General features: G+C 62.2%; 3 protein-coding genes across 6 annotated transcripts; 1 reads left to right on the top strand and 2 right to left on the bottom strand.

The window, feature by feature from the left end:
- Nucleotides 1-31: 31 nt before the first annotated feature.
- On the bottom strand, nt 32-9369 carry B4GALT2 (beta-1,4-galactosyltransferase 2). Of its 2 annotated transcripts, none has more exons than XM_064516104.1 (7): nt 9123-9369; nt 4709-5095; nt 4068-4303; nt 3788-3978; nt 3370-3492; nt 1600-1704; nt 32-1384 (listed from the first exon to the last, which is right to left on the bottom strand). In XM_064516104.1, the coding sequence occupies exons 2-7, from the start codon at nt 5022-5024 to the stop codon at nt 1234-1236; spliced, it is 1122 nt and encodes a 373-aa protein (XP_064372174.1). In that variant the 5' UTR covers nt 5025-5095; nt 9123-9369; the 3' UTR covers nt 32-1233. The 2 variants fall into 2 exon arrangements, with proteins under 2 accessions (XP_064372174.1, XP_025952583.1); XM_026096798.2 differs by lacking the exon at nt 9123-9369 and adding an exon at nt 8678-8818.
- A 3846-nt stretch (nt 9370-13215) lies between these two features.
- Nucleotides 13216-21867, bottom strand: ATP6V0B (ATPase H+ transporting V0 subunit b). The gene is made up of 8 exons (XM_026096805.2): nt 21703-21867; nt 17445-17493; nt 16359-16442; nt 15817-15894; nt 15156-15225; nt 14756-14807; nt 13939-14129; nt 13216-13538 (listed from the first exon to the last, which is right to left on the bottom strand). Exons 1-8 carry the CDS (start codon nt 21767-21769, stop codon nt 13512-13514), a joined length of 618 nt encoding a protein of 205 aa, XP_025952590.1. The 5' UTR covers nt 21770-21867; the 3' UTR covers nt 13216-13511.
- Nucleotides 21868-22041: 174 nt separating this feature from the next.
- On the top strand, nt 22042-24793 carry DPH2 (diphthamide biosynthesis 2). Of its 3 annotated transcripts, none has more exons than XM_026096746.2 (6): nt 22042-22308; nt 22385-22467; nt 22774-22994; nt 23177-23815; nt 23947-24135; nt 24231-24793. In XM_026096746.2, the coding sequence occupies exons 1-6, from the start codon at nt 22165-22167 to the stop codon at nt 24359-24361; spliced, it is 1407 nt and encodes a 468-aa protein (XP_025952531.2). In that variant the 5' UTR covers nt 22042-22164; the 3' UTR covers nt 24362-24793. The 3 variants fall into 3 exon arrangements, with proteins under 3 accessions (XP_025952531.2, XP_025952530.2, XP_025952529.2); XM_026096745.2 differs by having other exon boundaries at nt 22385-22497; nt 23950-24135; XM_026096744.2 differs by having other exon boundaries at nt 22385-22497.
- Nucleotides 24794-25918: the final 1125 nt, after the last annotated feature.

Raw genomic sequence — 25918 nt, 5'->3', positions numbered from 1 at the left:
CGGGCACCCCCCTCGCCAAGGGAACCCTCCAAACTTTTGAAACTTTTATTAAATACAAAACCCTGGTCTCTACGACCGAATGCTGCATTCAACGTACGCTCAAAAAAAGGGTCAGACATTCAAATGTACAAAAGTCACCGGCGCCCCCGGCCCTAGCATGCTGCCCCTGCTCGCCGCCCCGAGGCGCTGGCTGCTCCTGTCCTGCTTTAGGGGGTGCCAGGGGCCCTGGCCGGCCCCCCTGGGCCCTTCCTCCCACCGCCTCCCACGCAGAGGGCTGCAGCGGGCAGGGGAGCCCGAGGCTGCCCGAGGGCCGAGGTCGAGCCCGGCCCCCAGGGTGCTGCCGCCAGAAGGAACTGTGGGGCAGCCCCCCCACGTCAGCCCCTGCCAGGGGGGGCCGCGGCCAGCACACAGGGGTAACCATGGCCCCATGAGGCAGGAGCCTCCCTGGGGGCACGCGCACGCAGCGTCCGCCTTCAGGGAGGGGGGCTGCGGCGACCACCCGCAGCCCCAGGAAAACTGAGGCACAGAGAGGGGCATTTGCTAGCCGGAGGTCTCTGTTGGGCAGAGCTGAGGTGGGGCCCCGGCTCTAAGCACCAGACTAAAGCAGAGGAAGACAGCGAGCCGCGTCTGCGTGCAGAGCAGCGCAGGCGGTGCTGGGCTGGGGGAGGCACCGCCACCCCAATCCCTGCCTCCTGGGGGGGCCTGGGGCTGCTCCTGCCGCCGGCCAGAGCAGTGATGTCTCCAGCGGGGAGAAGGGGGAAGCCTGCACCCCGCTTCTTGCAGCGCCTGCTGGGACTCCGAGCAGGGTGGAGCAGCCAGGATCTCGTCCAGCCTTCCCGGGGCGGTGGAGGGGCTGATGCGGGCAGGGGGCTCCTCGCCAGGGCAGGGGCTGTCTCATCACTCTGTGCCCGGAGCCGCACGTGGGGCAGACAGGCTCTTCAGCCAACAGGGAGCATGGGGTGGGCGTCCTGGAAACACACTCGTGGGGACGGGGAGGGGGAAAAAAGGAGGGCAAAATCCTCAGTACCAAAGGGCGGGCTGGGTGCAGCCATCTCCAAAAGGCAGCAGAGTAGGCAGAAAACATCCCCATCCAGTCTTCATTCTCAGGCTGGGGCAAAATCCACAGTGTCCAGCCAGCCCAGGCACAGAGCCGCCGGCCGCAGGGCAGGGCCCTGCTCCGGGCCTGGGGGCCTGAGAGTCGGCTCCACGCAGCTCTGCACGCGGGGGCAAGCGCTAGCCCCGGGCCAGGCGTGGGGGCGGCTTGCCGATCTCCACCGTGATGTTGGTGTACAGGGGCTGGCGCAAGACCTCCACCACCCGGTACTGCAGTGAGCTGATCCCATCCCGCTTCATGGTCATTTTGGTGTTCTGGATCTTGGTGAATCTGGCAGAAACAGGAGCAGGATGAGACAGGGGCCAGGTGGGGTGCCTGCTGTGGGGCCAGCAAGACTAGCGTGCCCACAGCTGGACCTCAGTGTGCGTGAGCAGAGCAGGGAGCCCTGGCCACACAGCAGGGGTGGCAGTTGACCCTAGGCACCACAGCGACTGCCCACGAAAGAGAGCCCAGGTGTCCTGGCTCCCCCCAGCCCCTCAGCTCACCTTTGCGGGTTGGGCTCATTGTGTTTGTCGCGTTCGTGCTTGATCATGCGGTACCTCCCGATGCGGATGTCGGGCCTCGACACCTTCATGCCATTCAGGGAGATCCTGGGACGGGAGCAGAGCAGGAGGTCAGTGCACCGATGGGCACCAGGGTAGGACACGTCCCTGGCCCAGAGACCTCTGGGGACAGCCCTTGTCTCCCACATGCCATCCTGAGGGCTGCCAGAGTCTGGCCAAGCACCCCGTGCTGTGAGCAGAGCTGGGGGGCTGGCACGGGGCAGGGTGGGCTGCTGGAGTACCCAAAACCCATGTCCACGGGGGGCCCAGCTGTGGCTCCCTCCCCCGCAGCCCCCCAAGCATGCTCCATTGCACAGCTGCACATGCGGCTTTTATACAACACACACTCTTCCCCCCATTAAAAACAAAGCTGTCCCTAGTTAAACGAGAGCGTGCTAAGCCTGCTCTGCGCTAGTCCGAGTGAGTTAAGCAAAGCCAGGCTGGCGCTGGGGCAGCGCCCAGGCCACTCGCTCCAGGTGACCTCCCGCTCTGCAGGCGCATCGCTGTTTGGCCTGCGCTAAGCAAACACTGCTATGCTGCCACAGCTCTGCGGCCACCGCTGTTTACATTCTCCAAATACCAGTGCCCTTTGTGCAGCACAGCTCTGGCCTCAATTGCTTTTTCTGTCTGAACAGCCAGCAGGTGGGGAAAGATTTCCTCCTCCCAGAACAGTTCATTTAAAGTTGAGAGGCCAAGTGGGAACAGGAAAGCAGGAGAGCTTCCAGCTTGTGAATAGAAACCTCTCCTGGTCCCAGCAACATGACACCCTCAGGCCAGAGGAGCGAGCAAGCTGAAGGGCTCTGGTACCAGGCAGCTGGGTGGCGATGCAGGACCCCTCATGGCCCTCCTCATATTTTAAGGGCTGCCTAAATCTCTGCGAGAGCCTGGCACGCTGCACCGTCCTTCCCCAGAGAGCCCCTGGGACCATCTCACTGCAGCAGTTACCTCTGAGCAGAAACCACAAGCTCTTTGCCCACACACACAGCACCTGCAATGGGTCTTTAGCTCACCCAAGCCTTAAAGGCCCTTTGTGCACCACCAGCCGCCCACTGCTCAGCAGCCAGTACAGCCGGGCAGCGTCATGAGGTGCACTGGAAATAAAGCTCTCCAGCTCCTGCACTAAATGCAGAGCGTGCACGCTGGGACACAGCCATGGAGACAGATCTGCATGCAGATCTGCTGCAGCCTACCGGCTGCCTGAAGAAATGCCTGTTTCGGTGCTGAGGCGCCACTCTAGAGCCACTTTCAAGTTTCTGTACAGATCCCAGGGCGGAGCAGAGCCCACAGACCTGCCTTCCTGCTCACACAGCTCAGTCCGCCTTGAAATAACAGCACGCTGCCCTCAAAGAGCGGCAGGAGGAGGCTGGGCCCTACTGTGCCAGGCAAGTTACCCCACGAGGAATGCATTACAGCCCCCCCTGCTCTCCAATACCCTCAGACAGGCTGGTTTGATCCACGGCACAAGTGTGACGGTCACCAGCCCTGCCAGCTTTGACCGCACAGCTCCCCAAGGGCTGGAGCATCCCAGGGCTGTAGGCAACAACCTTCTCCCTGCTGTGTGGCAGGGACCCACCATGTCCCCTGCAATCTCAGCAGCTCCAGGGCTGGTGACAGTGCCTGCCAGTGCTCAGCAGGGAGCAGAGCATCCCAGCACACCCCCAATACCCCTACTACAAGTCCTGAGCCAATGCTGGCGAGGGGAGAGGCACCCACCGGTTAAAGATGTCATCGTCCTCTCCCCCCCAGCCCCAGTACTCGTTGGGAAAGCCGTTGATCTTCAGGAACTGGGACTTGCTCAGCCCAGAGACACCACCAAAGTAGCCAGCGTAAGGCAACCTGAAGAGTGAGAAAAAACAGATCAGCCCCCAGGAGCAAGTTGGGAACAGGGCCAGCATCAAGGAGACCTGCATCCCAGGGACAAGCAGCCCTTCCCTGCAGGCTCTCCCACCCAAGGCTCTGTGCCCTCTGCCATCCTGTGTCCACGCTTCAAGCCATTGACCCTCACTCTTGCCCCAGGCAACAAGCAGTGGGTAGCCCGTGTCAGCCCTGCAAGGCCATCCTGTCCCTGCCAGGGGGGCAGGGTCCACTGCCAGGGGAGCTGGGGGAACGCTGCAGCCCCACAGGCACCAACCTGAATCCAAACTTGTCCATGCCAACAGCAAAGTGCCGTGGCTGCTCATAGCAGCGATACAGGTTGCGGTCATCCATGGGAATGAGGTCCACATCGCTGAAGATGAAGCAGTCGTACTCCTCGTCATCCTTGAGTGCCTCCAGGAACCCCACATTGAGCAGCTTGGCCCGGTTGAAGGTGTCCTCGCCATACTGCAGAGCAGAGCATGTGGCTGCGGAGCTCAGCAATGCCTGCAAGCCTGTCCCAACCCCACCAGCCCCATCATCCTTGCCCCTCTCACCTGATTGATGATGTAGATGCCGTAAGCCACCTTCTGCCGGCGTAAGATGGGGTGCAGGTAGTGCAGCCAGTACTTGAGATGGTGCTCGCGGTGCCGGAAGGGGATGAGGATGGCCACCTTCTGCCGGGGGAGGCAGTCCTGGGGGGTGTACTTGCCACCCTGGCGCACGTCGGGGTTCTCCCGCTGCACCCGCTCCATGGTCATGGGGGAGCTGAACTCAATGAGCAGCCGCCCAACTGCAAAAGCGAGGGCAGGGTGATGCCAGCAGCACAGGACACAGCTGGGGACCATGGCCAGCTGTGCCACGACTGCAGTCCTGAACACCCACCACTCCCAGCTAGGCTGGCAAAGCAAACTGCAACCCTGCAAGGGGCACTAGCACTGCTGAGGATGGGGGACACCCAACGCTCTTCCCAGACAGGCACAGAGAGCACGGGCAAGTCACGACAAAACCTGAAGGAACCAGGTGTCCTGCTGCTAGTTCTAGGCCTGGTTTTCTCCAATGGCCCCTGCACTGCTCAAGCCCCAGGACCACCAGGAAGGCTATGCCCAGGGGGGAAAGGGACACACACCAGCACCCAACTCAGCCCCATGCTCAAAGCCAGAGCCCAACTCCTCCACTCCTGCCCTGCACATCTCACCTAAGCCAGGAGGCATCTCCTGGCAGGGCTGTAAGGGCTTCTCTGTGACGGACTGGTTGCTGCTGGGCTTGGTGCTGGGGGACAGGGGCTCAGCGCCGGCAGGCCCATAGCTGGGGGCAGTGCTGTTGGGCCGGGAGGAGTTGGAGAAGGGGTGCGCACGCGAGGCGTTCCTAGCGTTGAAGCGGCTGAAGAAGTCCAGGTGCTGCGCGTAGACATCAAAGTAGAGGATCATGATGATGACAAAGTGGAGCAGGCAGAGCAGCAGCACAGCCTTGCAAATCCTTTCCAGGGTCACCCCCAAGAGCAGCCTGGTCATCTTCTGGGCATGGGCAGGCGGACATGTGCGCTCAGCAGGGCAGGGGGGCAGCTCCAACCACGGTCACAATCCTGCCAAGACACCCCACACTCAGGACACAGCCAGCCACGTCCCTACTCCGCCTGCTCAGCACCTGTTTGTGCCACCCAAACCCAACCCTAATGACGCAGGGCAACCTGAGCAGCTCAGGCTTGACGGGAAGGTGATGGGCTCACCGTTCTGTATGCACAGACAGCACCCCGTGGGGATGCTGCACTCCAGCCCCCTGCTCTGAAAGCGCAGCTGCAAACACACCAGAAGCACAAGGTGCCAAACACGAGCTAGGGACAGCTGCGGAGTCTCTGCAACAAACCCGGCAGCGACAGAGACCCCAGCTCCCTCCAATTCCTGGCCAGATCAGGCCCCCCTGCACCCACAATTGCTCCTAGCCGTGTCCACCCTGCCTCCTCGCCTTAGCACACCCACAGCACCCATCTCCTCCCCGCCAGGGAGACGAGTCCGGCCCTGCGGCAGCTCCCAGGGAAGGCTCCCTCGGCCATGCACAGGCAGCTGTGGGCAGGGAGTGCACATGCATGGCCCCTTGCCTGAGGGGCACCACATGTGCAAGTGGTGTCCTGGGCCTTGATGGCACCAGGTGCCCTGAGCTTTACACTGTGCTGTCTGTCTGGGGTGCCTTAACATCTCCCTTAAGAGCACCTCATGCAAACTGTTGTATTTTCACCCGATCTCAGAAAGACTCAGACCTCTTGGGACTGAATTTCAGCCCCAACTCAGCCTGCAGCAGAGCCCGCCCTGCCCACGGCTCAGCCTGACCCCTCCAATGGGAAAAAGGCAGGAGCGACCCAGGACAAGCGGCGCAGGGCCTGCACCATGCCGGGCAGCGTTACCACCCCCCTGCCCCTCTCAGCCGCAGCCGGTCCCCAGCCCTGGGGCTTCCCCGATTTCGGCGAGGCTGGCCCCGCTCCCAGACCCCCTTGGGGTCTGTGGTCCCCCAGCGCGAGATGGGGAAGGGCCTTGCTGGGCCCTTGGAGAAGGCCACACTCCAAAACACGGTCAGTCAGGGGTGCCGCAAGGGTGCCCCGGGTGCCCCCACCGGCCACCCTTTCCCAAGGTACTGCCTTTCCCTGCTCACATCCCTGCCGCTGCACCCCAGCAGCGAGGGGGGGCCAGCAGCGACTGCCACGCTGGCGGGGGCTCTCCCTGAAGAGGCGCCCGGCGGCTGTCAGGGGCACCGAGAGGAGCGGGCAGCTGCAAGGTGGCCGCCACGCCGAAAGGGAGCATGTCCTGGCAGAGCTGGGGAGGGGAGCAGCCGAGGGGTCCCGCTGTGCCTGAGGGAGTCTGGCTCACGGCCCGCTGCTTGGATCCTCTTCCCTCCCACACCCCCCGGTACACCGTGCCCCAGAGAGCTGTCGGGAGCCAGGTCCCCTTATCTCACACATGACACCTGGAGCCAGGCCAGAGCCGGCTGCTGGAAACGTGGACGGAGGATCACGGAGAGCCCTGGCCGTGCCAAACTGTCCTGCCCTTGCTGGCCCTCTGGTCCGGCCAGTGTCAGGGCAGACCCGCAGTACGGCAGCAGGGGGGACACCCACCCTCTCTGCGCACCCCAGTCCCCAGCCCCGCTCCCTGTCCTCAGCCCTCTTGTGGACAAGCTGCTAGGACGAGGCAGGGGTAACCGCAAGGGACACGCACACGGGTCAGCAGTGCCTGGGGGACACGGGGACGGGGCACTGCCACAGCAGGGCCCCCGGGAGAGCCCTGGCAGCAGGCAAGCTGCAGCAGGGCGAGCACCCCCAGCAGGAGCACAATTAGGACCCGAGGGTGTTGGCAAGCAGCCCAGGGCCTCGGGCCAGCCTGCGGGCCGCTGCCAAGCCCGGCCGCTGGGGCCTCCTGGGGAGCGGCATGGCACAGAGCCTGCAGCGATGGCAGTGCGAGAAGCGGAGCCTGCGGGGCAGGAGCAGCGCTGAGGCGCGAAGCCGGGCCTCCCACCCAGCCCCACGGCCAATGCGGGGGTTGGAGGCTCCCCACCACGAAAGGCAGCATGGCCCCATGGGCACACATGGTGCCCAAGGGCTGCCAAGCCCCGGCTCACCCTGTGCACACGAGCAACCTCCCAGCACCATCCCAGCCCCCAGGCCCCACCGGTACAGGCACGAGCCACGTTCCCAGCACTGCCACGCGCTGCCCCGGACACTGCCCCAGTCCCAGGTGCTTTCCCTGAGCCGCACGCAGCAGCAGGCCCCCAGCTGCCCTCTCTGCACGTCAGCCACCCGTGGCCCCGGGTTTCCCCAGGTTTCTGCTTTGCTTCCCCGCAGCAAGCTCTGCCCAAACGCAGCCAACCCCAGGCTTGGCCCCCTGGGAGCCCACAGCAGGCACGTGAGCAAGCAGAGAGGAGCTGGAAAAGTCTCCGGGCCCGATGCACAACTGCTCCCCTGCCTCTCTCGTGGCCGCAGGCTGCACGGCGCAGATTCAGGCTCTGCAGGCGGGCGTCTCCTGGCTCCCCCTGCACACACGGGCCAGGACGCTTCCCAAGCGCCAGGCATTTTCTAGAAAAGACCCTCTGCATGTGGGGCACAATGGAGGCCGAGCCGGCTAACGTCCTCCCGGACCTTCCCATGGTCACCGCGCTGCATGGCGGAGTGGAGCCCCCAACATGGGCACCGGCCTGCTCCCCAGCCCCGGTGCCTGTCCCCGCTGCCGGAAACACTCTCCAAACCACAGCCTTTGCATGAGGCCGACCGAACCAGCACCACGTAGCGCACGGAGCCACGTCAGCTCAGCCATCAGGCACGTAGGGACGGGCAGGAGAACACTTCTCGAAGGGAGAAGCAGGTTTTAGGGACGCAGCCCCTCTCTCACCGGTGCAGCCCACGCTGCCTGCGCAGGCAGGCAGGCAGGAGCACGAGGTGCGACAGGCTGGAGGGCACCCACGTGCTGTTCCTCAGCCCGCAGTGTGGCTGACGGCCCGTTTGCTCCCATCACCCCGGTTTCCCAAACCTGTACCTAGCAGCTGTAAAACCATCGTGCCTGAGCGTGGCCTTTCGCCTGCTGTCACGGAAAGGCCTCCCCTCTCCACTGAGGAGGCCATTGGAGCCGGAGGCAGCCTCGACGCGAACAAAAGCAGAAGCACTCAACTGAACTGCGGCCACGGGATGGTATGGAGGCACAAACAGGCGAAAAACGCGAGCAAAACTCCCAGCGGGCAGGTCCATTGGGGCCGTCACACACGACGCAGCCCGCACCGCAAGGCCTTCGCCGCACGGGCTGCCAGAGGCCGAGCGCAGCGCTGGGGAAGCCGAGGCGACCTGCCACCGCCGGAGCACCAGGAGGGGGAGGCCGGGCGGGAGCCATGCCAGCCATGGGGACACCTCGCAGAGCGGAGCCAGCGGGCACAGCCGGGGAAAGCAACCCCCCTCCTGCGAATCTTCCAGTCCCCGACACCGGAAATGCAGAAACTTCCTGGAAAAGCAGAAATGGACCGAGGACAAAGTACCCGCTCCTGGAAGGGCTACGGGAGACTTTCAGAGCGGAGTTTTAAAGGGTGTTCCCGCTGCATGCAGCTTTCCAGAGCGCTTCCCCGACAGGGCCTTCAAATCACATTATTCCATATCGAAACACACAGCATTAGCCAATTACCGGCTCACTGTACTTACTGCTGATGGCGCTTTGGAGAAGGAGGCAGCAGTTACCGTAAGAGCTGACACCATGGCCCCCTTCCCCGGTCGCGGGGCTGGCTGTGCCCCGGCCAGGGCAGCGCCTGCGGCCCTGCCGCCACGGCACCCTCGCCCACCGCTCCTCAACGCCGGCGCTTCCCGCCTCGCTGCTCCTGATTTCGGAGCCCCGCCGCCCCCGGCCGGGCTCGGCTCCCGGGGGCCGCGGCAGTGCGGCGGAGGCCTCCGGGCGCGTTGGGGCTCCCCGAGGAGCAGCACAGCGGGGCCGGGCCGGGCCGGGCCGGGCGCGGCGGCGGGTGTCGGGGCGTGCCCGGCCGCACGAGGGGCCCCGTGCCGCCCCCGGGCCCACGCGCAGCGCCGCCGCCAACGGCCGCCCACCGTCGCCCCCGGCCCCGCGCCCGCGCCAGGCCCCGGCGGCCCCACTCACCGCGGCCGGGGCTGCCGCGCCGTCCCGGCCCTGCCGCGCCGCCCGCCGGCTCCTCCCGCAGCCCCGGCGCGGTCAGCGGCCCCCGCCGCCGCCGCCGCCGCCGCCTCCCCCCGCCGCCGCCGGCCCGCGGGCGCCCATGCCGGGGCTGCGGGGGCCCTGCCGGCCGGCCCAGCCCGCACCGCCGAGAGCCGCAGGGAGCAGGGCCGCGCCCGCACGCCGGCTCCGCCCGCCGCCGCCGCACCGGGCGGGGCCGCCGCTGCCGCCCGCCCCGCCCCGCCGCGGCCGGGCCTGCGCCGCCGAGCGGGCCGGGGCCGCCCGCCCCCGCCGCGGGCCTCGGTCCTTCCCGGCCGCGGGGAAGGGCCGCCGCCGCCCGGCTCCGCCGCGGGCCCGCGGGCGAGCGCGGCGCCGCGGGACGAGGAGCGGCCCCGGCCCGGCCTGCGCCAGGCCTCGGCGCCGCCGCGGGAGAGCGGCGCGGCCCCGCCGACCCCCGAGCGGATCCCGGGCCCCTACGGGCACCCGGGCCCCCCACGCAGCCCCAGCCCCACGGGCACCCTCGGCCCCACGGGTAGCCTGGGCCACCTAAGCCCCTTCAGACACCTCCAGCCCCACAGGTATCCCAAGGCCCCAAAGTCTCCTCAGACACCCTCGGCCCCACAAGCACCCCAAGGGCTCCCAAGTCTCCTCAGACACCCCCAGCCCCACAGGCACCTCAGCCCCCTGTGCCTGCACAGGGCCAGGAGCTGGGCCAGGCCCCCATGGGTTGCTCCGCCCCCGGAACTTGCCCCACAGCCCCCTGCTCCAGCCCAGGGTCCTCCTGGGAGGTTGAATCTCGCCGACTCTGTCACCCCCGTGAGCAGAATTCGCCTCAGCACCCCACGGCCCAGGGCTCAGCTCAGCTGGTCTGCAGCTGGCCGGGGACCTGCCGAGTGCTGCAGGCACGGCCCCAAGCGTTGCACCGAGGCCTTCCTGCTTGCTGCACACTAAGTTTGGGTGTTCCCGGTGCCACAATACTTTATCTCTTTGTTTCCCCATCTCGGTAATTCTCTGCGTTCAGCTGCATTTTTGGCAGTGGCTGAGGCACTCGTTTCACAGACCCACCCAGGACAACTCCCGCGGCCCTGAGTTGCATTGCTGTCTCAGACCCCATCACAATGTATTTGCAGTTGCTTCCCCCGCCCTCCCCCCTCTATGTTTCTCAGTGTTTCCTAGCAATGAATTTCACTTTCCCTATCAAAATACCACCACAGAAAGATCTTGGTATAGTCCCAACAAGAGTTCAGTCCACCACAAGTAATTCTGTGCCATCAGCAGCCTTTCCCTTTTTTCCTACCACCCCACATTTATGAACGCTTCAAGCAGCCCCTGTCTCTGAAGGCCTGTTTTGACCAGTTCTGTGGTACCTTATACCTGGCTGCTCACCCAAGCAAGGGCTCTCCACCTTGCCCCTTAGCAGTTCCTTTAAGAAAACCTCTCAGGTGCTATAGCAGGGGTCAGAGCAGCACCCACATCACTCCTGCCCTGAGGCCAACCCCACGGCACCCCAGGGAGCCTGTTCCACCCCTGCAAACCACAAGCCCTTCTCTAGCTAAAGCTGCCCAGTTTCTGCCTCCAGCTCTTGGTTTATGCTCTTTGGTAGCTGGTATTTTGTCCCTATGAGAATACTTACATCCAGTTGCCAAACTGGCTCTCCACTCCGACTGCTGCCGCTCCTGAATGAGATAAGGTTCAAGATACTGGAGTCCCATTTAAGCATTTTCTCCACGCTTGAGCAGCAAGTATTTAGCACACCTGAGTGCAAAGTCACACACCTAGAACAAGGGAGCACAGGGCATGCTCACCCACTGCAGCAGCATTACCACTGCTGGCTGCATGAGCGGGGTGATGGGCCACCCTCGGCCACTACAAAGACCATCTCTGGTGGTCTTGTGTCCTCACAACAGGCCTGCAGGCCAAGCAGGGGCTGGAGCTGCTCCCCTGCCAGAGCCTGGATACATGTATATGGGCATGGTGTGGAAGGCAGGGTAAGTATCTTGCAGAGAGATTTCTGACAGCAGATGGATTTCTATCAAGCCAAGGCAGGGGGAAGACCCACAGCTGCAAGACAAGAGGATGAGTCCTTCAACACCAGAGAACCTAATTTTAAACAAGGAAAGTGATTAATCTGCAGCCCCTCTACTGGCAGCATGAGCTCTCCAACTCCAGGCATGTCCTTCCTGAAGACACCTCTGCTAGGGCCTACAGGTTTGACACAGGTCTGTTGGGATGGCCACGCAGCTCCCAGGCACCTCAGCCATTGCTGGCCATTAGCAGCAGCAATGCCACATGATGAGGGAGCTGATCCCATGCTGGAAGGACAAAACTCCATACAGACTTTACATCCTTTCTTCTGACCAGGGAAGGGCCTAACTTGTGTTCCTGTCATTACACCAGACACACAGGGCTCCTGGTCCCAAGCTCCAGCCCCATAGGACTACCAGCACAGCTGGTGGGAGCAGACCACCTCGCTGCAGTGCAGAACCTGGCCCTGCTCAGGGCAGCGGTGAGTACACAGCAAGATGAGCCTTTCCCTTCTCACCAGCGCTCCCGACTCCAGCCCTCAGGCTGCATCCTTCCCCACACAAGTACAGGGCAGCCTCACAACACAACCACCCTGATGGCAAGCTGCTCCAGAGCTTGGAGAGGGGCACAGGGGGATGCCAGGCTGCGCTAGGTTTGCTCCAACCGCCTTCCCACACCTAGCATTGAGGTGCTGCTGTCCCATGGGGCAGACGCACGCAGCTTGGCCCCAGGGCTGCCCCTCTGGGGCACAGGGAGCTGTGCCAGCAGTACAACAGGCCTCAACACCACTCCCACATGGGATTAAAGCAGCCAGGACAGATTGCAGGGCTGGGCACAGGCATAGGCTGTACTAGACACAGCCAGGCCCCACCAGCACCAGCCCAGCCATCTGCGCCCATAGCACAGAGATCCCAGTAACAGGGACACAACCTGGAGCCTCTGCAGCAGAGGCCAGCAGAGCTGGGAGAGGCAGTACAGAGGCAGCTGCCCTCATCCAAGGGCAAGATCAGGCAACGTAAACACTTCCCTGGCTCCAGTAGCCCTCCCACTGCCCCAGCCTGTTGTATTCAGGCAAGGAGGGAGATGGGCAGCTTGGGAGATGAGAGCAGGGGGCATACACGTGCTCCAATCCAGAGCAGCACTAACAGCACTGGGGGTTAGATGCTCCCCTTGCCAAGGTGTACGGACAACACAGCAGGATGAGGGCCTCGTGCTGGATGCGACAGACTGCAGCAGCATCGGCTCTATGCTCTTTGCAGAGCAGAGGCAGAAGGACCTTGTTCCTCCCTTCCCCCAAGCAGCAGAAAAGCTGCAGGCCCAGCTGTCCACAGCCGGCTTCCCCAGGCTGTAGCTGTTGCAGCCGGGGATAGGTGAGCAGAGCAGAGAAGTGACTCCACTCCTACACTACCCTGGGACTGAGAGCCAGGGGGCACAGACAAGGGCACTGTAGACTACAGCGTCCAGGCACCCAGCAGCATGCATGCAGGTAGCAGCTTCCAGCAAACAGTCAAGTAAGGGAGCTAGATGACTGCCTTGGAAGTGCAAAACCTTTGCTCCTCGGCCCTTCTGGTGCTCTCCAGCCACATGATACATTTAAAGACACTGTAGGTAGAAGAAGCAGTGATACACTCCCTCTCTGTGCTAAGCCATCTGGACAGGAGCCAAAAGGCCCAAACCAGCTTGCGACTGCGCCTCCAGCATGCCTCACCCAGGGCAGTGCCAGGGCTGGTAGGAGCCTGGCTGAGCCGGCGCAGAGCAGCCTGCTGCCGGTCAGCAAAGCAGAACTCCGTGTTCCCACAGTCCAGCACGGGTGGCTTCTTGTAGGCTGAGCAGACAGACTGGTTAACCCAGACACGTGCATGGGCAACACCCCATGCAGGGCGGATGTCACCAGGCTCCTGGAGCAGAAGGGGACTTTGCCAGAGGCACAGAGGGACACTTGCAGGCACAGGGTCAGCCCAGATCAGACCTTGCTCTCCAAAAGCCTCCCCAGAAGACCCATGGCCACATGCAGAGCAGAGGAAGAGCTGCAGCCTTGGACAAGAACCATATTTATTTCACGGACACGGAATTGCACTGTTGATCGATTCTACACATACTGGGGACACGCAGCAGCACAACCCCCACCAGGCTGGGCCAGGCCACTGGGGGCAGAATTCACACAGAGAGATTTGTTTCTTCCGCTGGGCCGATCAGCAGGAGGGGGGTCTATACAGCCGGGCTCCCACTCCCGCTTGGGGGCAGCTCCCGCCCCAATCAAGGATAGAAACATTAAATAAGTATATACAGCACCTCCTGGGGCAGGCTGGAACAGGCTGGGTGAGACAGGGCTCAGTTGCCCATTTTTACTTTAGATGTCTAGAAAGAAGAGAAGAGAAGAGAAGTAAGGCCATGCCCCACAAACCCTGGCTTGGCACCCCAATCCCACCCAGGCCTAGGCAGCCACAGGCACCCTGGGACTGCTTGGAAGCTGCAGACAGCTCATCAGGGGGGACACAAGCATTGCACAGGGCACTTCTAAGGTGTGACAACCTTGGTGACAGTAGCTCAGATGAGCTATCAGCAGAGTTCACACTGCTGTGCAAAGACACACTCTCCTGTGGAGAGAGCTGCATCACCCCCAAGCCTCACGAGCAGCCTGCCCCGCCACTACAGAGGACTGCATTGGAGCACAGGTGTGTCTGCCTCGAGCCAAAGAGCAGCAGGGTGACAGGCACCTTGTGCTCACATAAGCTTGGGGACCTCAGGAGGCAGGTACCTGCAGGATAGCAACGATGACCCCAAACAGCCCTATGGCACTGCCGAAGATCTCCACGATCAGGATCTTGACGAAGAGGCTTGTGTTCTGGGCATCAGCTAAGGCAGCCCCGCTGCCCACGATGCCCACGCACACCCCGCAGAAGAGATTGGACAACCCCACGGTCAGGCCAGCCCCAAACATGGAGAAACCTGTGAGAGAGGGACACTGCGAGAGCAGGGGGCAACCCCCTCCACCTGCACCCAAGGCATGCTGCAGCGGCTCTGGCTCGAGACAACGCAAGAACCAGAGCAGCCAAATGCCAGCAGCTCCCCACTTTGGGGAGCAGGACTGCTCCAGGGTGCAGCCAGGCTCCCGCAGCACCAGACCAGCAGGTGACAGCAGCCAGGGTAGGCGAGGTGGCTGCCTGGCATCTCCCTCGCCATGGGGGCGTCGGAGGAGAGGCAGCAGTCCTGCGGAGTCCAGTAAGACTTGACATCTGCCTGCTGGTTCCCAGAGGTGTCACTGCTGGGCAGCAGAGCCCCGGCCCTGGCTGGGTGGAAGAGGGCCTAGAGAAGGTGATTTAAAAGCTGCCTTCTGGCAAGAGAGTTGCACTCCCTGTCCAGGACAGTGCAAAGGGCCCTGCCACACTGCTCAGACATGGCTGACAGGGTCAGCTTGGATGGAGCCAGTCAGCTCTGGAGCAGGGCATGGGCTGGGCAAGCTGGGCCCTGCAGCCTCATTCTCTATGGGTGAAAGCAGAGGGGATAGCAGGAGGCTGTGGGCAGAGGGAAGCAATGCTCGCAGCCATGTTACTGGGGACCTCAACAGCTCTTACCTGCGTGGTAGTTCCTGGCCCCAATTGTCTCTGGCGTGACTGCAGAGAAAGGCTGAAAGAAAGCACACAGCCTGGAATAGTGGCAAATCTGTGGTCTCTGGGAGAGCTACCTGTCCCCGATATGGCCTGGGGCAGCCCCAGTTTGACCAGAGCTGGGCCCTAACTCCATTTCCTGGCGAGGCTTTGTTACCCCGTCTTGTGTGCACTCCCCCATCCTACCCTCAAGTGTGGGCAAGAGCCAACCCACAGACCTCCAGCCCAGGGGCTCGCAGAGCCACAACAGCATCCAACATGCCCAGAGGGCCACGGCTCCCAGCACTGGCCCTTGCCTGGCTGCACATCCCCACTACAGCCCTGAGGCTGGCATGGGGCTGGCAAGGCAGCCCTAGCCTTTCCGTACCTCAGCCATGTTACTGATGACAATTGCCATGATGATCCCATAGATGGCCACAGCCTCGCAGAAAATGATGCTGTGAGAGAGAAGCAAACTCTGAGCACAATGCCCCAGGCTCTGCCCCCCACCCTGAGCAGCCCACCCCAGCTCGTGCCCTGCCAGCCAGCGACCAGATCCCTCCCAGGCCATATCAGAGCCTGTCCCAGTGCTGCCAAGAGCAGAAGGGCAGCCCAGCCGACCCGCTGTTCTCCTCTCCAACAAGGGAGATGGTCGTGCTGTGCCAATAAATAACCTGAGGCATCCCTGTGGGGAGCAGGCCCTTGGATCCCCTCCCTTCCACCAGCCCTGCTTGGCTCCTGCTGGAGCCAAGGGCTGTGCAAGGTCTGGTGGGGCACCCCTTGCCAAGGGCAGGAAGTGTGATCTCGGGGTGTTTGTTTTGAACACAGTGGGCTCATTCACTGTGTGATATCACACCACTTGTGACCCTCCAAAGTAACACTTGGGCTCCTTTATGGCTCTTTGTTTCCAGAACAAACAGCAGCAGCAGCTCAGCAGGGAACAATCTGCCAGCAGCACCCAGCTAGAGATAGGGCAGGAGTCTCTGCACTGGGCTGAAACCTGCACCGATCAGGCAGGGCGTGAGTGTAAACCCGGGATCTGTGCTTACCTGACCAGGTTCTTGGTTTTGATCCGGGGCGCTTTGACTCCGCCACCAATGATGCTGGAGCCTGTGATGTAAATCCCCCTGCAGCAGACAGGGTGGTTGGTGGAGGGTCTGGCACGCCCTGAAGGGCTTGATAGAAAACACAGGGCCTTCCAGCTGAGCGAAGACCTGGGCATGCAGCTGGGGAGATACTGTGGGCCCAACCTGCCCACTCCCAGGGCGCATGTGGTCCCAAGCACTGCCACCTGCACTGGCAGAATAGCTGGGGACACAAAAGCCGCCATGGCATAGCTCACCGGCTCGACCTCTGAAGAGCCAGGGACATTCCTTCCCCTCTACTGCCTTCACCCCAAGTAGCCTGCTGGGAGAAAGGGCCCAGCCAGCCCCCCCAGGAGTCCTGTGACCAGGCCCCACTGCTGGGACCCACACATGCCCCCTGCATGCACATGCTGTTCTGCTCCTGCTCGGGCATGGGAAACCACAGTACAGGCACAGCTCCTGAGGCAGGACAGCAGGAGCTTGCTGAAGCCCCAGCCCCAACTCACCAGGCAGCTCCCACCACAGACAGGGAGATGGCCAGGCCAATGCCCAGGTTGGACCACATGAAGGGTGAGGTCTCTGTCAGGAACCTGGAGAGGGAGGAACATCCTGAATTAGTGCACAGGCAGAAACTCCCTAGCCATGGTGCACAGCCCCACAACAGTACCCCCAAACCCATCACGCTCACCATACAGCTGGAGATGAGTTGGGCACTGCCAAATACTAGGATGTGAAAGCCTCTCTCTGCCTGCCAGTGCCCCAGGACCTTCACCTGGGTAGGCCAAGACCTTTCTCCCGACATTCACCACACAGGGGAAGCTTGTGTTGAGGTGACACTGTTCCCCTGGCCTTCTGCTGGGAGGGGGGGGGGGTGCTAGGACGGAGATGGGAAAGGGCAGTGACGGCGACACCAGGACCCTGCACAGAGCCAACCGCACATATATGTGGCCAGCATCATGCCTGCAACCAGCTGCTTTGGTGTACACATACCACAGACCCAGCTGCTGCCGTGAGAGAGCAGACACTTCAAGAGCTCATTTGGGCTGCCACACACCAACAAAGGATCAGCAAGGGAGCAGCCAGGCCTGCCCATGACAGAACTAGTGCCAGGCTCCCCTGGGGCTGCCATCCCCTGCACCAACATTCATGCTGCAGAGGAGATGGGGGAAAGCTGCCCTGGGGTCTTGAGGGAGAATCAGCCCTGCTGTATTTCCAAGCAAAAGACAGCCTGCACGGCTGTGCCAGCAGCACCTCCAGGACACTTTCAACTAGGCTGCAACCTACCAGGCCTGCCCTGGACAATGTGAGCAGCCTGTCTGCAGGATAAGGCACAGTCAGCTAGCCACAGCACCCTGGGGAAGAAGGAAGCATCCTCTGTGAGGAGGGATGAATTTTAATAAGGATGAAAAATAGGTCTCACATGGAGCTGAGACCCCACTCAGCTGTAGCTCTCATGCCACCAGGATGTAGAGTGACCATTGCCCAGCACCCAAGATCAAGCACTGTTCCCATCAGGCACAGCCAACACCAACCGCCTCCTCACACGGCCCTGTGCCTGGCAGGGAGGATGTCAGTATTTACAGGGAACTCACCAGGCCACATCGAAGCGGAAGCCCAGGTCGAATATTGTGTAGCAGATCCCTGGAAAGCAAGAGCGACACAGGAACCTTTAGACAGGCACCACGCACCAGCATGGCACTGCTGTTTGTTCTCCTGCTCGTGAGCCTATGTTAGCTGACAGGCAGAGGCCGACAAGCACAGCATACCACACAAGAGGGTACAGGGGAGACTGTCTCAGGCATGCAAAGCTGAGGGGCAGAGATGTCCCTCCAAAGTCCAGCCCCAGTGACCCCAGGATTCCTGTGCTGCCAAAGGAGGAGCCTGTGCAGCTCCTCCTATGCCCAGCACCACAGGACAGAGACCACCTGGACTCATGACATCCCCACACCTCAGCCAAGCCTTCACCCAGAACAAGATTTGTGTAGTCGATACACCCATTTTCCATTCCCCGTCCCTGCTGAGCTCCCCCATGCCACATCAGGCTGAAGGGGCTCAAGAGCAAGGCACAGCCCTGTGCTCCAGCACAGTCTCCGTCTGCATCACCCAACGGCTCAGTCCCGCTGAACAGCCACAGCACTGGGTGACTAGTCATGAGCTCTTGTTTCTCTCACAGGGAAAATGAGAGGAATGAGGCTGTGCCCAGAGTGACTGTCACATGCTGCCCCATCACCATCTGACCTGGGTCCCTGCACTGCTCACAAGGAGCCTGTCAACGCCAGAAGCTGCTGCCCCCCACCCCTAGTCCTTCCGAGGCCACATGTGTTAAGGCTTAGCTGCTGAGCTCAGTGTTTCCTCCAGGGTTAGTCATATCCAGGGAAGTTTATACTCCAACACAGGCAGCAGATAACGAAGCCCAGCCCTGAGAAACCCAGAATAGCTCTTCTTTTACAGGGACAATTCACCCTGCTCTACTCAGAGTGCCGTGCCAACAGCCACAAGAGATGAACACGGAGGCTTCCTCAGGCAACGGCAGTGCCAAACAAACCCAGTTTAGCCAGGCCCATCGCTGTCCACAGAGCCCCTGTCAGGGCACAGTGTCCATTTGAAGCCACAGCAAGAGGAGATTGCACCAGGTCAGAAGTGTGTTGCCTCTCTCAAAGCACAGCTAGAGCACAGGTGGCGTAGAGAAAACTGGACACTGCACTGACAGCTCGGTCTCTCTTGCACACATGAACCCAGAGCCACAAAGGGAGGAAGCCAGTGTGGATTGAAGGGTTCCAGCGCTCGCCAGCCTCTGGTGGGCAGGGGGAACCGAATAGGCCTTCAAAGAGAGCCGACTGAGTGCAGGGCCACAGCATTAACCAATTCCTGGTGGAAACAGCAGCTCATAACTCGGACTGCAAACGCACACAGCCAGAGGGGCAGCGGCAAGACTGACAGCAAAAATTCAGCTCACCCTTGGGCACCTTTAACCCAAGCACCTCTCCCGCACTGAATCGCGGCAGGGAGTCGCACCCAGCAGCATGAGCACACGCAGAGGTGCTCGCACCAAAACTAGGCCGCAGTCAGAGCTTGTGAACACCAAAGGGGAAATACAGCTGCAGACCAGAAGAGGCATTCGCTCTTTTATGGCTCAAAGCAGGAAGCTGGAAAAGAGTCGGTGACCTGGCCCTAAGGAACAGATAACTGCAAACGGCATGGCAGCATCTGCTCCATGCCAGATAAAGACAGTTAAGGGACGGCTCTTTGCCATTGCTGACTAGACCCAGTGGCTGCATGGCACTCACCCATCTAAGACCAGAAACAAAAAAAGACAAGAGACTTCTTGAATACTTAAAAGAAGCAAAGAAGCCACTGCATCAAGCCTGCTGCTCCGTTCCCCCGGGAGTTACAGTCCGGAGATGAGAGGTGATAGTGAGCGGGCAACGTGACCAGCAGTAATGCAGAGGCAGGACCACACGCCCAGGAATTGGAGGAGCCCTTCCCTGCTCACGGCCAAGAGCTGCAGAACAGCTCATCCCATGGGAGAACCTTGTGCTGCTAGCATAGACGGACCTGCCACATTGGCCCTGTATGCCGAAATCCACCATGCGGGACTCGGGCTGCGAGGACACCAGCGCCCTGTGCCTTGGGAGGAAGTAAAATGGGTGCCAGGCGAGCCAGCCCCAAAAGGGGAAGCAGTAACACTAGTCACTCCTCACAGCAGAGGAACTGGAGTGGCTCTCCTCAGCAGCGACACACAAATGAGGAACGGTGCCACGGCCAGGGAGCACAAAGGGAGGCCGCATCCTGGCCCATGCGCCTGGTGACCTTCACGGACGCTCTCCTCTGTCTCCTCTGTGCCAGCAGGGCCGGGCCTCACCAGTTTGGTACTTGTTTGTGTTTTGGGTTCATTCCTTGGCCTGCAGAGCAGGAACTGATCCCAACCAGCCTCAGCTGCCCCGCTCCCCAGAAGCAGGAAAGAAGAGCTACATCCAGCTCAGTATGGATCTTTCAGGCACCTTCTCTCTCCTCAGAAGCAAATGTAGCCTTGGATTCATATACACAGGAAATGAGGTGAAGGATGCTTTCCACGAGCTCTGGCTCCCAGCCCTGCAGCCAGGAGGACAGAAAGCAGCCAAGGCAGCGGGGCCAGGACCAGCGAAACAGGGCTCAGGACCAGGAGAGGAAGTACAAAGAGGCACACTGCAACACTGTGCAAAGCAACACTGCTTCCTGCTTGCTTTGTCCCAGAAGAGGGATTGCAACAGGGCAGGAGAAGTTAAGAGCGCCTGGGCTCAGCTCACCAACATTTTCCGACAGTCTCCAACTCAGTGTATGTGTCTGAGCTGGTGTGACCTGCGTGATTCAGAGAGCCCCCTAAGGCAGCCCTGGACCTGGCACTACATTCATTAGGGCTGCTGGAGAGACCCTGGAAACACGAGGGAGTGAGACACCCCCAGCTTCTTACTCAGTCTCTCCCATCATCTGAGCACTGAGACAGGAACCAAGTCCTCCCCAGCTGCCGCCTGGCTTGTGCTCACTTCACTCTGTGCTAGGAGAGGAAATAACCAGCACCTCCAGCAAAGTTCAGCGCACAAAATCTTTCCATTAACCTTTTGAGCTGCCCCTTTCAGAGGAGCATTAAAATCCACCCCCAGTGCCACTGAGCCTGATGCCACCAGCAGCAGGGCCTAGGCCTCTGCAAGCTGCAGCAATGTTGTGCACCAGCTCTGCAAAAAGCAGGCCAAAACCGCACATCTTATGCTACTGCAGTGTAGAGAAGCAGGAAGGCTTGCTCCTCCACTAGAAGATACTGACTGTCATAGCCTGAAAGCCAGGCACTTGCCTTTGCTCACCCCGAGCCACTGAACCCAAACACAGGCCCTTGATGGGCACTAACACCTTTCCGCTCTCTCGCACAGACAGAGAAGCAAACCAACCATCCAAGCTGGACGGGCTCAGAGCACCAAGGGCTGAGCATCACAGGGCAGCAGGCTGTTACACAGGAGCACTGCTTGGGGTCTGAGCCACCCATCGGGGCAGCCCAAAGCACACTCATGTCAACAACCAGGCTGAGGAGCCTGGGGAGCCCCAGAGCTGGGCTCCTCAGGGTCACAGCAGGCTGCTAGCCAGCTCTCCTTCACCCCTAAACTGGTGAACAGTGCGAGAGGCTGCATGCCTCTGCCAGAGAGCAGCTCCGTCACCAGCACACTGATAGCCTTGCACCCCCCCTGCCCAGGTCTTCCACCCTTTTCCACTAAAAAGCTAAGTTCTCCAGCCTCTTCCCTGTAGGAGGGCAGTCAGCAAAGAAACAACCCCAAATCACTGCCAAAGGCTCTCCTCCCCACACCCCTTGTGCCCAGGACCACACTACTACTCTGCTCTGAGGACATATCCTACTCCCACACCGGCAACCCACAGCGCAGCTTCCCCCCACAGCAGGTATCCTGTGCACCCCACGCCCCAACATGCAACTCCGTTCCCTGTCCACCCACAGTACATACTGCCATTGCTCACCAAGGTCCCTTCACCGCTCGGGACATCCCACAGCTGGACAACCCCACCCCAGCTCCCCGCGCACTCCCAGGAGCAGCCCAGCTCCCCGCCGCCGAGCCACCCCGCGGCGCAGCTCCCCGCACGGCCCAGCGCTCTCCTTCTCCCACAGCTCGGCACCCTCAGCCCTCCAGCCACCGACCCCCACGGACCCTGCGAGCTCCAACGCCTCTGTCCGCCGCAGCTCAGCCTCAAAGTCCTCTCTGCCCCCCACATCCCCTCTGTCCCCCCAGCCCAGCCCCTCGGCCCCCCCCAGCCCGCTCTGCCCCCAGGGCTCAGCCCGGCGCCCCACGGCCCGGCCGGCCCGCCGCTCACCGACGCCCAGTAGCGTGCTCCAGAAGGCGAGGGCCAGCCCCGAGTAGAGCAGCGCGAGCCCCGTCATGGCGGCGGCGGCACGGGACGCGACAGAGCGGCCAGGCTCGGCGCGTCACCTGACCGGCGGCACGTGATCGGAACCGCAGCAGCCGAGCGGAAAGCACATGACCCCCGGCCTCCACGGCGCGCAGCTATTGGCTGCCTGGCCCGCTGCCGCGCAGGAACTACACAGGCCAGAATGCCCCGCGACAGGCGCCTCTTCCCATTGGCTACTTTTCTCCGCTCCGGCTCCGCTCCACCCGGGGAGGGGTTTCCGGTAAAGGAGAGGGTGGTGCTGTGTTCTTATTGGCCGACTCCAGGTTCCAGCCCGGAAGCCGGTGCGGGGGTACCCGCGTGGCGGGCGGTGGGACGGAGGGGAGCGGGGCGGCTGCCCCGGCCCGTGACCCCTGCCCCCGCGGCGCCATGGCAACGGCGTTCAGCAGCGACGGGGAGGCCGCCCTGCGGCGGGCGCTGGGCCCGGTGGCGGCGGCGCCGCGCGTGGACCTCGACGGCTTCTACGAGATGGGCCGAGCCGCGGCCTTCGTGCGGGGCGGCGCGTTCCGCAAGGTGCGCCGGTCCGGGGCCGGTCTGGGGGGGCCGGGCTGAGGCCTGCGGGGCCGCGTCTCACCTGCTGCCCCCTCAGGTCGCCCTGCAGTTCCCCGACGAGCTCCTGGCGGACGCAGCGGCGGTGGCAGCCCGCATGGAGGCGACGACCGGCGCCGAGATGTACGTCCTGGGGGACACCACGTACGGCAGGTCGGTGCGGGGCCGGGGGAGCTGTGTGCCGGGGGCCCTGCCCGCCTCTGCGGGGCACCTCGGGGGGATCGGGGCTGGCCCTGCTGCCCTTCAGGGCCGGGAAGGGCTCCCTCCCTTGCCTCGCCTCCCCGTCGCTGCAGAGGCACTGGGGGCCGCCCGGGCTGGAGGCCGTGGCGGCAGGGAGTGGGGTGGCGGGAGGAGGAGGAAGAGGAGCTCTGTGGCACTGGGGCTGCGTGCCTCCCCAGCAGCCCTGGCTGACTTTGGGCATCCCTGCAGCTGCTGCGTGGATGAAGTGGCTGCCGAGCACGTGGGTGCCGAGGCACTGGTGCACTATGGCCCAGCCTGCCTCAGCCCCTGCAGAAAGCTCCCGGTGCTGCACATCTTTGGACGGCAGCCCCTGGACGTTGAGCGCTGTGCAGAGGTCTTCCGGGAGCTCTACCCTGACCGGCAGAGCCATGTGGTGGTGCTGAGTGACGTGGTCTATGCCCATGCGATGGGTGAGTGCTCTGGGGCAGCGAGGAGGTTTCTGGTGGTACTCTGGACCCTGCAGAGTTGCCGGGGCAGACGCCATCAGCCTTGATTTCTGTGCTCTCCTCCCCATAACCCTCCGCCTCTGCTGTGCCAGCCCTGCAGAACGGGTCTGTGCCCATGTTTCATTCCCGTTCCTTTTTCCCTTCAGGGGAGCTGCAGCAGCAGTTATGCCAGGAGTACCCCAACGTTGTCTTCTCCAGGGTGGTGTGCGGGGACCCTCCCAGCCCGGTGCTGCCCAGGGAGGTGCGGCAGTTTGGCCGTTGGTTCCCTGTGGAGGCGCCGGGAGGGCTGCAGGACTGCGCCATGTTCTACGTGGGAGCCGAGGGCCTGGCCCTCACCAGCTTCATGCTCACCTGGAACCGCTGCCCCTTCAGCTCTTTTGACCCCGCCACCAGCTGTGGCCGCCGTGAGACCTTCAATGTCAACCGGGCCCTGATGCGGCGCCTCTACCTGGTGGAGCGGGCCCGGGATGCCAGGGTGGTGGGCATCCTGGTGGGCACACTCGGCGTGGCGGGCTACCTGACTGTGCTGCAGCACCTCCAGGAGCTGCTGCGCCGGGCTGGCAAGCGCAGCTACACGCTGGCTGTGGGGAAGCCGAACCCTGCCAAGCTGGCCAACTTCCTGGAAGTGGACATCTTTGTCTTGGTGGCCTGCACTCAGAACTCCCTGCTGGACTCCAGTGACTACTACCGGCCCATAGTGACCCCCTACGAGCTGGAGCTGGCCTGTAACCCAGCTCGGGAATGGACTGGGAACTATCTCACCGACTTCCGAGACCTGCTGCCAGGTAATGCCTGGGAACCAGCTGCAGAGAGCGGTGCGTCCTGCCCTGCTCCCATCCCCAGTGGCCGTGGTCACCCAGCTCTGCGCTGGCAGCAGGGTGAGTGCGAGGTCCAGGCTAACGCTACCATCTCCCAGCAGGTGCCTGCGCTCATGTCGAGCTCCCGCCGGCAGGCTGCACAGAGGAGGCTGTTCCCGACGTCTCGCTGATCACGGGGGAGATGCGCAGTGTCCGTCTCTGCGACCCCCTGGCCCCCCAGCTACCCTCCAGTGCTGCCCTCGCCTGCAGGGACCAGATGCGGGCAGTCGCGGAGATCAGCCCTGCTGGTTCGTGCTTTGGTTTCACAGTTGGGTGAGCCCCGGCACAGGGGCAGTGCCGCCTCCTTGCTCTCTGGTAACGGCTCCCTCCTCTCTCCTCCCAGCCTCTTTCCTGGAATCCCGCAGCTGGCGGGGCCTGGAGCAGCAGCTGGGGAAGACGCCTGTCTCCAAGGTCGTGCAGGGCCGGCGTGGGATTGCCATCGCCTACGAGGATGAGGGCCGCAAGGAACCCTGAGGCTGTGGCAGCATTGGCACCTGGCCAGGACCAGGGCAGTGCCAGATGGAGGGGCCTGGACCTGGCCTGTCACAGGGTGTCAGACCTGCAAGGGTCTAACAACAGTCTGGACTTTGTTCCAGGTAGGGCAGGGAGCTGCCTCTAGCCGGCCCCACGCTGGATGGGGCCCTGCAGTCTGTAGCACAGCAGTGGGAGAGGAGGTGCACATATGTTCAGTGATGCCCACGGCATGCTGGGGAGCACAGCCAGGGCAGCAGCTGGGCCAATACAAGGCGCTTGGCCCAGACCTGGCCTCCAGGGCTCACTGCATGGCCCAGTCAACAGGAGTTTTGGCACTACTGGGTAAAGGACACAAGCCTTGCATGGAGCTGTCAGTGCTGGGACTCGGGACTTGTCTGGTTATTGCTATTAACTAAAGCTGAACTAAAAGGAGAGTTGCTGTGAGTGAACTGTCTTCTAGCATAAAACATGGCTGAAGAATGCAGACCTGGGGTGATATCACAGGTCCCAGAGTGAAAACACAGATTGCAATACTTGCTACAGAAGTGCAGCCTTATTAATTAGTTAAAACCAGTCTAAGAGAACAGAAAAATCAGAGTAATGGGGAAGCCCTGAAAGGAAAGGGCACACTAGCAGATCCTGCTACGAAACTAAAGCAGAGAGGGAGGGAGGGCCCCTGGTGTGAACAAGCCCAGAGGTGCTGCAATGAACAGGATCAGGGCACATACAGTCAGCAGTGCAGGGAAGAGCCCCTGTGCAAAAGGGCTGGAGTCTGTCCCCCTTTTTTGTGGGCCAGAACCGCTCTGCTCACTCCTCCAGGCTGCATTTGGCCCATGTGCCTCGCAAGGCTGTTGGCTCCCCCTGTGGGGTTGGCAGCAGGAGCCAGACCTGTGGACAGGGCACAGCTGCCAGCTCCCCTTAGCTCCTGCCCCCTTACCTTGCACAGTGCAGGCCAGGGCACTGCAGAGGAAGGGATGCGTGGCTGGGGCAGGCAGCATCTGGTGCTGCTACTGGTCCTGCACTCCCCCACGTTGCCCCTGAACCCCTGAGGGAAAGCTGCCAACAAGGGTGGGCAGTTAGGGTCCCCCCTCCCTTGTGCTTTATAACCCCAAGAAGGAGGATAGAGCTATCTCAGGCCAAACCAGCCTGCAGCAGGAACAGCACATCAGCTGAGGGAGCTGGGGGGCATATTCACCTCCTCATGCCTCTGCAACCCAGCACCAGAGCTGTGGGGCAGCCCCCTGCCTGCTCTGCACTGACCCTGCCTGATGGGAGGACACCCCCAGGCAGCACACTCTGCTCCCACCTGCTCCCTACAGGAGCATGGCCCAGCGCTGAGCCGAGGGACAGCAGCGTGGCCAAGGCCAGCAGCCCAATGCCACCCTGCCAACCCTTCCCCTGTGTCCCCCCAAGTCTGTTGCAACCTCATGGTAGTCTCCAGCCACTCACTCCCTGGGCCAGGTAGGCCAACAGTTGCTTCCACTTGTGCTCCTGCTGTCCCTCCCCCCAGCCAGAGAGGAACAGGAGCCTTTGAAGACCCCCAAGTTTGATTTAACC

Source organism: Dromaius novaehollandiae, chromosome 8 (assembly GCF_036370855.1).
Source record: "Dromaius novaehollandiae isolate bDroNov1 chromosome 8, bDroNov1.hap1, whole genome shotgun sequence".
Taxonomy (NCBI): domain Eukaryota; kingdom Metazoa; phylum Chordata; class Aves; order Casuariiformes; family Dromaiidae; genus Dromaius; species Dromaius novaehollandiae.
The sequence above is the reverse complement of the archived record's forward strand: the minus strand, read 5'-3'. Positions and strand labels throughout refer to the sequence as shown.

Bases quoted from the DNA above. Each gene is read 5' to 3' on its own strand.
- B4GALT2 (XM_064516104.1), bottom strand. From the start codon at position 5,024: ATGACCAGGCTGCTCTTGGGGGTGACCCTGGAAAGGATTTGCAAGGCT. The intron at 1,705-3,369 runs GTGGGTGCCTCT...CTCCCGTCCCAG, and splicing joins GACGATGACATCTTTAACCG to GATCTCCCTGAATGGCATGA. The intron at 1,385-1,599 runs GTGAGCTGAGGG...TGTTTCTGCCAG, and splicing joins AATGAGCCCAACCCGCAAAG to ATTCACCAAGATCCAGAACA.
- ATP6V0B (XM_026096805.2), bottom strand. From the start codon at position 21,769: ATGACGGGGCTCGCGCTGCTCTACTCGGGGCTGGCCCTCGCCTTCTGG. The intron at 16,443-17,444 runs GTGAGTTCCCTG...CTCCCTCTCCAG, and splicing joins TTCCGCTTCGATGTGGCCTG to GTTCCTGACAGAGACCTCAC. The intron at 14,808-15,155 runs GTACGGAAAGGC...GCTTTCTTTCAG, and splicing joins TCATCAGTAACATGGCTGAG to CCTTTCTCTGCAGTCACGCC.
- DPH2 (XM_026096744.2), top strand. From the start codon at position 22,165: ATGGCAACGGCGTTCAGCAGCGACGGGGAGGCCGCCCTGCGGCGGGCG. The intron at 22,309-22,384 runs GTGCGCCGGTCC...CTGCCCCCTCAG, and splicing joins GGGGCGGCGCGTTCCGCAAG to GTCGCCCTGCAGTTCCCCGA. The intron at 24,136-24,230 runs GTTCGTGCTTTG...CTCTCCTCCCAG, and splicing joins CGCGGAGATCAGCCCTGCTG to CCTCTTTCCTGGAATCCCGC.